Source organism: Eschrichtius robustus, chromosome 7 (genome assembly GCF_028021215.1).
Source record: "Eschrichtius robustus isolate mEscRob2 chromosome 7, mEscRob2.pri, whole genome shotgun sequence".
NCBI lineage: Eukaryota > Metazoa > Chordata > Mammalia > Artiodactyla > Eschrichtiidae > Eschrichtius > Eschrichtius robustus.
Window position 1 is genome coordinate 2,117,455 of NC_090830.1, and position 14,630 is coordinate 2,132,084.

Here is a 14,630-nt window from a genome sequence, read left to right on the forward strand (position 1 = left end):
GTGTTAAACCATCCTTCCATATCTGGAATAAACACTATTTGAACATCTGATCCTTTGTTATATTTCACTTCCTAATATTTTATTTAAGATTATTGCATCTATTTTCAGAACTGAGGTTGCCTATGACTTTGTATTATTCTTTTCCATTTTTGCTTATAATTCATTATCAATTCACAGAGTAGATTTAAAACTTTCTCAGGATTATACTAACTTCAGAGGAGGAGTTGAAAGCTTTCCATCTCTATGCTTTATAATAATTCATATAAAAGGGAATTATCTACTATTCGAAATTTTGGTAGAACTAGCCTGTAAAACCTTCCACATCTGATGCCATTTTTACATGTAGATTTTTCAATATCTTATATGGTTATCATTCTATTAAGGTTTTGTATACTCTCTCAAGTAAATTTACAGCTTCTCAAGTAAAATTTACACTTCCCTGAGTACTGTTTTTTCTAGATTTTCAAGCCTATCAACATAAAATTGATACTTTAGTAAAAGTTTTCAAATCTCATTTTTAATAAACAAGATCTCTATCAGTTCATTTATCAAGAAAACAATAAACTTTCAAATTTTTCTGAGAATATTAATCAGAGTTTATGTCTTCTACCATTTGCTCTGTCAACTCGGTTCCTTAGCCATTGTTCGATCTGTTCATAGAGTTTCATGCCTTTCTTATGATTTTTTTTCAAAGTTTTAAAATTTATTTATTTATTTTTCATTGGATGACTTGAATAATATTTATTTTTTTATACACCAGTTTCTTATTAGTCATCAATTTTATACACATCACTGTATACATGTCAATCCCAATCGCCCAATTCATCACACCACCACGCCCACCACCCCGCTGCTTCCCCACCTTGGTGTCCACACGTTTGTTCTCTACATCTGTCTCAACTTCTGCCCTGCAAACCAGTTCATCTGTACCATTTTTCTAGGTTCCACATATGTGCGTTAATATATGATATTTGTTTTTCTCTTTCTGACTTACTTCACTCTGTATGACAGTCTCTAGATCCATCCACGTCTCTACAAATGACCCAATTTCGTTCCTTTTTATGGCTGAGTAATATTCCATTGTATATATGTGCCACCTCTTCTTTACCCATTCGTTTGTCGATGGGCATTTAGGTTGCTTCCATGACTTGGCTATTGTAAATAGTGCTGCAATGAACATTGGGGTGCATGTGTCTTTCTGAATTTGGTTTTCTCTGGGTATATGCCCAGTAGTGGGATTGCTGGATCATATGGTAATTCTATTTTTAGTTTTTTAAGGAACCTCCATACTGTTCTCCATGGTGGCTGTATCAACTTACATTCCCACCAACAGTGCAAGAGGGTTCCCTTTTCTCCACACCCTCTCCAGCATTTGTTGTTTGTAGATTTTCTGATGATGCCCATTCTAACTGGTGTGAGGTGATACCTCATTGTAGTGTTCATTTGCATTTCTCTAATAATTAGTGATGTTGAGCAGCTTTTCATGTGCTTCGTGGCCATCTGTATGTCTTCTTTGGAGAAATGTCTATTTAGGTCTTCTGCCCATTTTTGGATTGGGGTGTTTGTTTTTTTAATATTGAGCTGCATGAGCTGTTTATATATTCTGGAGATTAATTCTTTGTCTGTTGATTCGTTTGCAAATATTTTCTCCCATTCTGAGGGTTGTCTTTTCGTCTTGTTTATGGTTTCCTTTGCTGTGCAAAAGCTTTGAAGTTTCATTAGGTCCCATTTGTTTATTTTTGTTTTTATTTCCATTACTCTAGGAGGTGGATCAAAAAAGATCTTGCTGTGATTGATGTCAAAGAGTGTTCTTCCTATGTTTTCCTCTAAGAGTTTTATAGTGTCCGGTCTTGCATTTAGGTCTCTAATCCATTTTGAGTTTATTTTTGTGTATGGTGTTAGGGAGTGCTCTAATTTCATTCTTTTACATGTAGCTGTCCAGTTTTCCCAGCACCACTTATTGAAGAGACTGTCTTTTCTCCATTGGATATCCTTGCCTCCTTTGTCATAGATTAGTTGACCATAGGTGCGTGGGTTTATCTCTGGGCTTTCTATCTTGTTCCATTGATCTATGTTTCTGTTTTTGTGCCAGTACCATATTGTCTTGATTACCGTAGTTTTATAGTATAGTCTGAAGTCAGGGAGTCTGATTGCTCCAGCTCCGTTTTTTTCCCTCAAGACTGCTTTGGCTATTCAGGGTCTTCTGTGTTTCCACACAAATTTTAAGATATTTTGTTCTAGTCCCGTAAAAAAGGCCATTGGTAATTTGATAGGGATTGCATTGAATCTGTAGATTGCTTTGGGCAGTATAGTCATTTTCACAATATTGATTCTTCCAATCCAAGAACATGGTATATCTCTCCATCTGTTGGTATCATCTTTAATTTCTTTCATCAGTGTCTTATACTTTTCTGCATACAGGTCTTTTGTCTCCCTAGGTAGCTTTATTCCTAGGTATTTTATTCTTTTTGTTGCAATGGTAAATGGGAGTGTTTCCTTAATTTCTCTTTCAGATTTTTCATCATTAGTGTATAGGAATTCAAGAGATTTCTGTGCATTAATTTTGTATCCTGCAACTTTACCAAATTCATTGATTAGCTCTAGCAGTTTTCTGGTGGCATCTGTAGGATTCTCTATGTATAGTATCATGTCATCTGCAAACAGTGACAGTTTTACTTCTTCTTTTCCAATTTGTAGTCCTTTTATTTCTTTTTCTTCTCTGATTGCTGTGGCTAGGACTTCCAAAACTATGTTGAATAACAGTGGCGAGAGTGGACATCCTTGTCTTGTTCCCGATCTTAGAGGAAATGCTTTCAATTTTTCACTGTTGAGAATGATGTTTGCTGTGGGTTTGTCGTATATGGCCTTTATTATGTTGAGGTAGGTTCCCTCTATGCCCACTTTCTGGAGAGTTTTTATCAGAAATGGGTGTTGAATTTTGTCAGAAGGTTTTTCTGCATCTATTGAGATGATCATATGGTTTTTATTCTTCAATTTGTTAATATGGTGTATCACATTGATTGATTTGCGTACATTGAAGAATCCTTGCATCCCTGGGATAAATCCCACTTGGTCATGGTGTATGATCCTTTTAATGTGTTGTTGGATTCTGTTTGCTAGTATTTTGTTGAGGATTTTTGCATCTATATTCATCACTGATATTCGTCTGTAATTTTCTTTTTTTGTAGTATCTTTGTCTGGTTTTGGTATCAGGGTGATGGTGGCCTCATAAAATGAGTTTGGGAGTGTTCCTTCCTCTGCAATTTTTTGGAAGAGTTTGAGAAGGATGGGTGTTAGCTCTTCTCTAAATGTTTGGTAGAATTCACCTGTGAAGCCATCTGGTCCTGGACTTTTGTTTGTTGGAAGATTTTTAATCACAGTTTCAATTTCATTGCTTGTGATTGGTCTGTTCATATTTTCTATTTCTTCCTGGTTCAGTCTTGGGAGCTTATACCTTTCTAAGAATTTATCCATTTCTTCCAGGTTGTCCATTTTATTGGCATACAGTTACTTCTAGTAGTCTCTTATGATGCTTTGTATTTCTGTGTTGTCTGTTGTAACTTCTCCTTTTTCATTTCTAATTTTATTGATTTGAGTCCTCTCTCTCTTTTCTTGATGAGTCTGGCTAATGATCAATTTTGTTTATCTTCTGAAAGAACCAACTTTTAGTTTTATTGATCTTTGCTATTGTTTTCTTAGTTTCTATTTCATTTAGTTCTGCTCTGATCTTTATGATTTCTTCTGCTAACTTTGGGTTTTGTTTGTTCTTCTTTCTCTAGTTCCTTTAGGTGTAAGGTTAGATTGTTTATTTGAGATTTTTCTTGTTTCTTGAGGTAGGGTTGTATAGCTACAAACTTCCCTCTTAGAACTGCTTTTGCTGCATCCCATAGGTTTTGGATCGTCGTGTTTTCATTGTCATTTGTCTCTAGGTATATTTTGATTTCTTCTTTGGTTTCTTCAGTGATCTCTTGGTTATTTAGTAACGTATTGTTTAGCCTCCATGTGTTTGTGTTTTTTACGTTTTTTTCCCTGTAATTCATTTCTAATCTCATAGCGTTGTGGTCAGAAAAGATGCTTGATATGATTTCAATTTTCTTAAATTTACTGAGGCTTGATTTGTGACCCAAGATGTGATCTATCCTGGAGAATGTTCCGTGCGCACTTGAGAAGAAAGTGTAATCTGCTGTTTTTGGATGGAATGTCCTATAAATATCAATAAATCTATCTGGTCTATTGTGTCATTTAAAGCTTCTGTTTCCTTATTTTCATTTTGGATGATCTGTCCATTGGTGTAAATGAGGTGTTAAAGTTCTCCACTATTATTGTGTTACTGTCGATTTCCTCTTTTATAGCTGTTAGCAGTTGCCTTATATATTGAGGTGCTCCTATGTTGGGTGCATATATATTTATAATTGTTATATCTTCTTCTTGGATTGATCCCCTGATCATTATGTAGTGTCCTTCCTTGTCTCTTGTAACATTCTTTATTTTAAAGTCTATTTTATCTTATATGTGGATTGCTACTCCAGCTTTCATTTGATTTCCATTTGCATGGAATATCTTTTTCCATCCCCTCACTTTCAGTCTGAATGTGTCCCTAGGTCTGAAGTGGGTCTCTTGTAGACAGCATATATATGGGTCTTGTTTTTGTATCCATTCAGCAAGCCTGTGTCTTTTGGTTGGAGCATTTAATCCATTCACGTTTAAGGTAATTATTGATATGTATGTTCCTATTACCATTCTCTTAATTGTTTTGGGTTTGTTTTTCTAGGTCATTTTCTTCCCTTGTGTTTCCCACTTAGAGAAATTCCTTTAGCATTTGTTGTAGAGCTGGTTTGGTGGTGCTGAATTCTCTTAGCTTTTGCTTGTCTGTAAAGCTTTTGATTTCTCCATCTAATCTGAATGAGATCCTTGCTGGGTAGAGTAATCTTGGTTGTAGGTTCTTCCCTTTCATCACTTTAAGTATATCATGCCACTCCCTTCTGGCTTGTAGAGTTTCTGCTGAGAAATCAGCTGTTAACCTTATGGGAGTTCCCTTGTATGTTATTTGTCATTTTTCCCTTGTTGCTTTTAATAATTTTTCTTTGTCTTTAATTTTTGCCAATTTGATTACTATGTGTCTCGGCGTGTTTCTCCTTGGGTTTACTCTGTATGGGACTCTCTGCGCTTCCTGGACTTGGGTGGCTATTTCCTTTCGCATGTTAGGGAAGTTTTCAACTATAATCTCTTCAAATATTTTCTCTGGTCCTTTCTCTCTCTCCTCTCCTTCTGGGACCCCTATAATGTGAATGTTGTTGCATTTAATGTTGTCCCAGAGGTCTCTTAGGCTGTCTTCATTTCTTTTCATTCTTTTTTCTTTAGTCTGTTCCGCAGCAGTGAATTCCACCATTCTGTCTTCCAGTTCACTTATCCGTTCTTCTGCCTCAGTTATTCTGCTATTGATTCCTTCTAGTGTAGTTTTCATTTCAGTTATTGTATTGGTCATCTCTGTTTGTTTGTTCTTTCATTCTTCTAGGTGTTTGTTAAACATTTCTTGCATCTTCTCGATCTTTGCCTCCATTCTTTTCCCAAGGTCCTGGATCATCTTCATTATCATTACTTTGAATTCTTTTTCTTGAAGGTTGCCTATCTCCACTTCATTTAGCTGTTTTTCTGGGGTTTTATCTTGTTCCTTCATCTGGTACATAGCCCTCTGCCTTTTCATCTTGTCTATCTTTCTGTGACTGTGGTTTTTGTTCCACAGGCTGCAAGATTGTAGTTCTTCTTGCTTCTGCTGTCTGCCCTCTGGTGGATGAGGCTATCTAAAAGGCTTATGCTAGTTTCCTGATGGGAGCGACTGGTGGTGTGTAGAGCTGACTGTTGCTCTGGTGAACGGAGCTCAGTAAAACTTTAATCTGCTTGACTGCTGATGGGTGGGGCTGGGTTCCCTCCCTGTTGGTTGTTTGGCCTGAGGCAACCCAACACTGGAGCCTACCTGGGCTCTTTGGTGGGGCTAACGGCAGACTCTGGGAGGGCTCACACCAAGGAGTACTTCCCAGAACTTCTGTTGCCAGTGTCCTTGTCCCCATGGTGAGCCACAGCTGCCCCACCGCCTCTGCAGGAGACCCTCCAACACTAGCAGGTAGGTCTGGTTCAGTTTCCCCTGGGGTCACTGCTCCTTCCCCTGGGTCCTGATGCGCACACCACTTTATGTGTGCCCTCGAAGAGTGGAGTCTCTTTCCCCCAGTTCTGTCGAAGTCCTGCAATTAAATCCCAATAGCCTTCAAAGTCTGATTCTCTAGGAATTCCTCCTCCCATTGCTAGACCCCCAGGTTGGGAAGTCTGATGTGGGGCTCAGAACCTTCCCTCCAGTGGGTGAACTTCTGTGGTATAAGTGTTCTCCAGTCTGTGAGTCACCCACCCAGCAGTTATGGGACTAGATTTTACTGTGATTGCACCCCTCCTACCGTCTCACTGTGGCTTCTCCTTTGTCCTTGGACGTGGGGTATCTTTTTTGGTGAGTTCCAGTGTCCTCCTGTCAATGACTGTCCAGCAGCTAGTTGCAATCCTGGTGCTCTCGTAAGAGGGAGTGAGAGCACGTCCTTCTACTCTGCCATCTTGGTTCCAATCCCCCTAAAACTTATTTATTTTTTAAAAAACTTACTTATTTATTTTTGGCTGTGTTGGGTCTTCATTGCTGCTCATTGGCTTTACTCTAGCTGCGGTGAGCGGGGGCTACTCTTCGTTGGGGTGCGCAGGCTTCTCATTGTGGTGGCTTACCTTGTTGTGGAGCACAGGCTCTAGGCATGTGGTTTCAGTAGTTGCAGCATGTGGGCTCAGTAGTTGTGGCACACAGGCTCTAGAGCACAGGCTCAGTAGTTGTGGCGCATGGGCTTAGTTGCTCTGTGGGGTGTGGGATCTTCCCAGACCAGGGATCGAACCCGTGTCCCCTGCATTGGCGGATTCTCAACCACTGCGCCACCAAGGAAGCCCTCTCTTATGATTTTATTTTCCTCAACTGCTTGTTGATTTATCTTTACATTAGATGATCCTGGTTCATTTGTCTGTTGATGTTTGTTTGCCACAGCTTGCCTCTAGAGACTGTAGGGGAGGGGTAAAGAATGATGGTACGTAGGTGTGCCAGTAGCTTATATTCAGTGTGTATTCATGGTCCCTTCTGAACATCAGTGGCCACTTCAGAACTGCCCTTCTCTTTGGTATCAATGTCCACAATAGTTTCTTTAGCTTTGGAGCAAATGCCATGGAGTCCCAGTGCTCTACATAAGCAGCAGAAGGTAAACGGGCTAGATGGTGTAGTTGCTCTACTTGCTTTATTTTCCCCCTAAAGCTTTCTCCCATTTCTGTATCAATTGAGGATGCCTAAATAAATGCAGCATTAACTCTGTAGCATCTTCTCAGTACATATGGGGCTGTAGTTTCATCTAACCAGTAATCTATAATTTTAGATGTCATAAAAGCTCTTATCTACAGCATTATGAATTTTGAAAATTTTGGTCTTTTATGGGATTTTAGATGGAAGAGGAGTTGTACATGTGTGCTTAGTTCACTCTTTTGAAAAAATCACTATTCCCTTTTGCAAAAGTTCTTCCTGCTGCTTCTGGGGACCTATTCATCCTCTGTCACCCATTTAATACAGTCAACTTGGGTCTTCTAATAACATCACTCCTCTGGCCATAGTGACTAATTGAGAGTGGATGCATGACACAAGCACAGACAATAAGACTGGGAGGAAGAATGTCTCTTTCTTTTGGAGTTGCTAAACTGGAGCTGCCTCTTTCATGTCTACCACCAGCTGGAGGAAGCCTGTCTGCAGTAGAAGGGAACAAGGCCCTTCAGAAAAAAGAAATGAAAAAAGTCTAGGAGAGATGAGAGACTGAACCACGTGCATGTATACACCCACCCACATGAATTTACATACACACTCAATAACACTGTTGACTACTTAGATCCAGTTGGCTTTAGTCCAGCTTTCATCCCCTGCATTTACCAATTAGTGATCTAATAATATACCCCCCCACTTTTTTATTAATTATTTTGAGTGGAATTCCTTTCACTTGCACCAAAAATATAAAATGCACTTTCTGGCTAACTCATTCACAACCTTTAGATTTCCTCTTAGATTTCACTCATTACTGGAAGCCACCCTATATTGTAATTATTTATGTAATCATCTCTCTCCTCTCATTTGACAATAAACTCCTTGAGGACAAGAATCATTGCTTGTCACTGTGTACCCCTAGAACTTAGCACAGGCCTAGAGCACAATAGGAACTGGATAACATGTGGAATAATGAATATATAATTGTTATAGCTGCATCATCTCATTTTAGTAGATGCCTGGCAGTAGATACCTGGTTAGAACCATGACTTAGGGTATCTGCTATGAGTTTTTTGGCCATCATCATTGCTAATATCCAATAGCGTTCTTTGTGTGCAAGTATTCACTGTTTCTTCTAGTTTTCAGGTAACAAAAGTGAAGGACATAGCAGTTTCCAGGTTTCTGCGTGGGTCCTTAAGGCCAAAGAAAAAATATATTCCTTAAGGAGATTCTGGTTCCCTTACAGTTCTTAAGTCTGTGGATCTGTGGTCTAATTGCATTGTCAAAACAATAGATTTGGAGAGCTCCTGGCTTGGGTGCTTAAAAGGGAATCCTCATCTCTATAAATAAAATAAGTGTCACATAGTACTTCATCCACTAAGATGGCTACAACTACAGGTATCTGCTGCCTTCGTTTTCTGCTCCATTCTGTCATTATTCTAGCTCATTCTAGTTGTTTACTGCCTTTTTCAATGTATATTGCAAACAACAACACTATTATATGCGAACCACTGAATGAACTACAACACATGCTGCTTATAGAACTATACCTATTAGATTTCTAGATTATGAAAAATCTCAGGTCAAGAATAATGACTTACCGAAAATATGCCTCTAAGGTGTAACGTGAAATTTCTTGAAAAAGGTGAGTAGAAATTGCTAGAAACAATTGTCAAATTCAAAAATACAAATTCAATTTTCTTTAAACTAAAACCCAAGAAAAATATGAATATGATTTATTTATGTTCTCTATTAGTAATTAGAATATTTAGCCATTATTCTTAGAGGCAATTTACATGTTTTCTTATAATCATCTATCCACAACTAAGAAAGACACTAAATTTTGTCAGTGTTATCTACCTTGAATGCTTGCCTGAGATTTAAATTTGGAACATTTATATGGCTTTTGTATGGCCCTTGTTTGGTTCAAGAGCCCTGAGGTCAGTATGAATAATTACATTAGTGGGGCAGGCCTCTGCTTCCTCTATGAAAGGTTGTTAATTTAAAAAACGGTATTTGCACCAAAGGTTATCAGGCACTTCTAAAATGCCACAAAATGTTGTAGTATAACACTTGCTTTGGTTAATCCTTTAAAATTCTATGAACGGTCTAATTCTTTAAGACCCAATATCCTTCCTTAAGGACTTTTTTTTTATAGTTCTGGTCAGCTTGGGGAAAATACAAAAGACAATAGAAAATAAATGAGCCAATCCTTGTCTGCTTTCTCCATTTTATCTTTCCATAAGCATAAATGTCACCTAAATATAACCTTACAATGGAGAAGAAAGGCACGATTGTGTAATTAACAAAGAGAAAAGGGAGTTCTTTATGAAATTTTTTTCTTGATGATTCTAAATGTCTGCATATGCTGCTATTGAAGCCACTATCATTTTCCCAAAGTTTTGCTGAATAGATGAGATAGTATTGTATTCCTAACAGATAATTACTGCAATGCTGTTACACTGTATGATGTAATTCTGAAATGGAAACGTTGTCAGTGAAAGTTTGTCAAGTGACACCTAATTTAAGCTATAGTATGAGGAGACTGCAAAGAAGCAACTTTAAGGAAAGTCAAAAGCAAAAAGGGTTCCTTGTTTTCCTTCAGCTCATTTAAAAGGCCAGCATTAGAATAAGTACCCAAGTGGAGACTGAGACACAGTGACTGAGGTGTTTAATGAAGTAAGCAATTTATAAACTGCAGAATAACAATACTAGGGAAGACAGAACAGTTGGCACATTCCACCTGGTTCTTAATATCAGGGAAATTATAAAGATAATGGAAATATCCCCTTATTCACTTTATTTATTTATTTATTTTTAAATAAATTTATTTTATTTTTTATTTATTTATTTTTGGCTGCATTGGGTCTTCGTTGCTGCACACGGGCTTTCTCTCGTTGCGGCGAGTGGGGGGTACTCTTCGTTGCAGTGTGCGGGCTTCTCATTGCGGTGGCTTCTCTTGTTGTGGAGCATGGGCTCTAGGTGTGTGGATTTCAGTAGCTGTGGCCCACGTGCTTCAGTAGTTGTGGCTTGCGGGCTCTAGAGTGCAGTCTCAGTAGTTGTGGCAAACGGGCTTAGTTGCTCCGCGGCATGAGGGATCTTCCCGGACCAGGGCTTGAACCCGTGTCCCCTGCATTGGCAGGCAGATTCTTAACCACTGCGCCACCACGGAAGTCCCATCCCTTATTCACTTTATGTCTGACCATGGCCATTCCCATCTCCTATATTTCTAGGCAATACAGCCTCCTCAAGCAGTTGAGAATCTAAGGAGCACTTCTGATGGCATCTTTAGCCTCCTTAAGATGTTCTCTTACCCAGGATTCATTTCTAGTAAATACATATATGTGATTATATGTAAGGCTGTTCAAAAGTATCTTTAAGTAGACCATTTCTTGTAGAACTGCTATTACATGCACTGTCACTGAATCACTTATGTAGTATTAAGAGGGGTTACTATGTCCTGCATTATACTATATGCTGTGTAGAAATATAGCACGTGATCCTTGCCTTCAAGGAAATTACAGTTGGATTATGTTAACTATATCAATCCACAGGAAACAATTAGAAAACCATATAACATGGTACAGATTTACATGCTTATTGGTGTGCTAAGAGTAGCCAGTATTCAGCAGAAAGATATCAATTGGAATAAAATAATAGAACGTGATTAAAGAGTTTGTCTAAGCCCTTCCTTTGAGATGCGATGCAATTAAGGAAGGTCTGCTTCATTGAGGAAGTGGGATTTGAATTAGACCTTAAACAATGAGTACACTGAAAATAAATGTGAAATTAGAAGAGATTTAACCAAGTTAATTTATCTCACTTTTCCTGATTTTATTTGTACGAAGACGTACATACTCTATCCAACTGAGCTTTGTCAAATAATCCGTAAATACATAAAGTATACATGATTAACAATGTTTTTAATGCCAAAAGACAGCTTATTTTCTTAATCCAAAGCTCACTCTATGTAATTATTCTTTTTGCAAACTACTAGTTGGTTATATTAACACGAGTAATCTTGACAAGAAGTTGCTTTAAGCTGTTAAAGATCCAGATGCTGATCAGCATGCATTAAGTGATTCAGCTTAATTGGTTCCATCTAGATAAATCACTTACCTCAGTTCCTATCACAATTTCTTCCCTGGCAGAGAAGAACAGAAACTCATATAGCTTGTAGTGTTGAAATAAGCTGAAATACAAAATAAATGTGGAAAGCTGATAAGTTTATTTCAGGAAAAAAAAGCAAATATGTAAGAATATTTATTACAGGAAAGTTGCTTGAATTGACCAAGCTAAAGACATTAAACACTAATATGAAGTTAGCCACCTCCTTTACTCCAAAATAAGTTGCCCAGAAATGCTAAAAAGTTAAAGGTTTACTTTTTTGAGACACTGACAATATAACACAGTACCTAAATTAATATCAGTAAACTAATCTGTGATGAGTGGATAGGTGTGGGGTAGATTTCATCTTGACTTTTCCTGGCTCACAACCAAATATTGCACTGCCTCTAAACAACACCAAACTTCACATTCTTTTTCATGTTTTGCTCCAAACTGGAGTTAATTTCCTCTCATATGAATAGCACTGAATTCTATAGGCTACTTCCATATCAATTACTTCTCACGTTCTCAAACTGTTTCAAGATTAAGGTAATTTCTGATAACACCTGAAGAATGATGCAACATTAACTGAAATACTTTTTAGATGAATGATTTTCTTGAAGAATATTCCATTACACATCAAAGAGAGGAATTTGAGCAAGATAATTTCTTTAGCTCCTACCTGAAAGACTAAATGGTCAGTGTATAAAGACTATAAAGAGCTAAAAGAGCTTAAAAATATATAGTTCAAGTAAGATTAAAGATATCAGCAATGTGTTACTGAGAGTTAAAAATTTACTGAAGGGTTGACTTCTAATATCCTGTTTGTGATAATATTTGAATTTTTCTAATTCTCTTCCTGCTGGTTGGGAAAATTAATAGACTCATAATACAGCAAAGTGCCGAAGAACAAAGAACTGTCTTAGTGGTTTCTCTTTCACTCTGGTGCCTTTTGCTATTTAAGAAAATTGATTTTAATATAACTGAGAAATTAACATTTGCAAAATGTAGCTACAGAGCATGTATAATAATGGCTTCTCCTGAATGCTGTAATGGATCAAAGTCTCAATTCATTTGAAATCAACGAAGAAATCCTCAGGCAGCTGGGTCTCTCTGAGTTATATTAACAGTTGATCTCACTACTAACACAATCCATTAAAAAGTGATGGGTGTACAGACTCAGTCATGGTTTGTTTTGTTTTGTTTTATTTTTGACTACATTCAAATTAGTCATCAACATACAGAAAACTAACTTAGCTTTTGACATTACTTTGATTTGTTGGCTAGAAAATACAACAAGATTAGTGAAGTTTGATGATCCAATGAAGCAAAATAAATTCAAACTCTCCTTCCCTTACATTGGTTACCTAGAGAAAGCTTCAAGGTTAAAACTATTACATTATCAATAACTGACTTTGAGTAGAAAAACTAAAGACTGTAGAATATTTTGGAAATAGCTTGGCTTCTTCTCAGTTAACTAGTGTCACACAGCGAAGTCAATTCATAAATCTTCCTTCCAGCAATTTCATAATCTTTCCACGTTATTCTCCTCATTGCATACAGTTATTAGATTATCCCATAGCAAAAAAGAAATTCACTTCTTACAATGAAAATAAAATGCTTGACTTGGATGCAGTGGCCAAAGATACAGGGTTGGGCAAGGCCAGGACTACAGTGAGACATAGAAGGGGAGGGGGGGCCACCAAAGGGAGGCACTTATTCAGGGGCAGGTCAAGTCATCCCACCATTGCCTTGCTCTGGTCCCCACCAACAGCTGGGGTTCTCTCACTTCACCAGGGAGCTATTAAATGGCCTCACATGGGAACAAAGTGACACTTCTGTTATGGGAATGTATTTTTTCCCTCTTCCTTTGGACTCCCAGCTGACTCAAGCCCCTAGGCTATTTTTGTCAAACATCTTGTCTTGGTCCTAAATCAAAGGGAGACTACTCAGAATGAAAATGGTCAAGAAATCTGGCTCCACGCCAGGACGTGCACTTGTGTGAAGAGGGGCAGTGTTTTCTTATATTGAGCATATGCCTGTGCACTTTACCTTCACCTGATTTCCAGGGAATACATAGAATACACAATGACAGAAATGTCCTTGAACCAGATACATGTCTAAATGACGTCTTATAATAAAAAGCTATGTATAGGGCTTCCCTGGTGGCGCAGTGGTTGAGAGTCTGCCTGCCAGTGCAGGGCACACGGGTTCGAGCCCTGGTCTGGGAAGATCCCACGTGCCGCGGAGCAACTAGGCCCGTGAACCACAATTACTGAGCCTGCGCGTCTGGAGCCTGTGCTCCACAAGAGAGGCCGCGATAGTGAGAGGCCCGCGCACCGTGCATGCATGCATGCATGCATGCATGCATGCATAAATAAATAAATAAATAAATAAATAGCTATGTATATGTTGCGTAGATTACTCAGTACTCATAGCAATGCTGGGGGGGAATTTTGGTATTCGTTTTTTCAATTCACAGACACATCATGGAATATACAGTGTAGACTCTATTAAAAGAATCAAATGAAATTTCAATTTTTTTAAGCTTTATTTATTTAAAAAAAATTTTTTTGGGCCACGCAGCATGTGGGATCTTAGTTCCTTGACCAGGGATCTAACCCATGCCCCCTGCATTGGAAGCATGGAGTCTTAACCACTGGACTGCCAGGGAAGTCCCCGAAATTTCAATTTTATTGTCAGTTAAGTTTCATGTGCTACAGGTCATGTTCCAAAACGCACACTCCCAAAACTGACTAGGGCTTTCACTGGTTGATTAAGCTTAATTATCAGGTTAAATTGAAAAATAGTTATACTTGTTTTTGATAATTGAGCTAGTTTCATATTTAGAAAACTTCTTTGCAGTCATTAAAATGAAAAGTATTATACGATTTAATTGACATTAAACTTGCATTTGTGGACACATGAGACATTCTGAACAGGTGTTGCAGAAAAGCACATTTCTCTTTACACAACTTCAGAATCAATTCCAGATATCCTACTTACCAACTGATATTTTAATTTCTGTGACAGAGACACTTAAAACATGTAATTTCTTTGAAATCACAATATAAAGATTAAACAGCATAAAAGCTAGTTCTGATTTACTTTATTTGACTAAACTTTCAAATATTACTTTTTTTTTTTTTTGCAGAAGGCTAGGTATTTTTGGTGTGTGAAGTTACCCTGGTTAGGGTCAAAAGGT

At 37.8% G+C, this 14,630-nt stretch overlaps 1 protein-coding gene across 2 annotated transcripts in view; it reads right to left on the reverse strand.

Moving 5' to 3' along the window:
- The window catches only part of CABCOCO1 (ciliary associated calcium binding coiled-coil 1), a 125,583-nt gene that overhangs the window by 77,471 nt on the left and 33,482 nt on the right, over positions 1 to 14,630 (reverse strand). The window contains exons 5-6 of one of the 2 annotated variants that reach the window (XM_068547481.1): positions 11,438 to 11,510; positions 9,973 to 10,448 (exon numbers count right to left, since the gene is read on the reverse strand). In XM_068547481.1, coding sequence (XP_068403582.1) covers positions 10,371 to 10,448; positions 11,438 to 11,510 — 151 coding nt within the window. In that variant the 3' untranslated portion in view covers positions 9,973 to 10,370. Of the gene's footprint in view, positions 1 to 9,972; positions 10,449 to 11,437; positions 11,511 to 14,630 lie in introns of those variants that run through there. The other variant, XM_068547482.1, reaches the window with a different exon arrangement.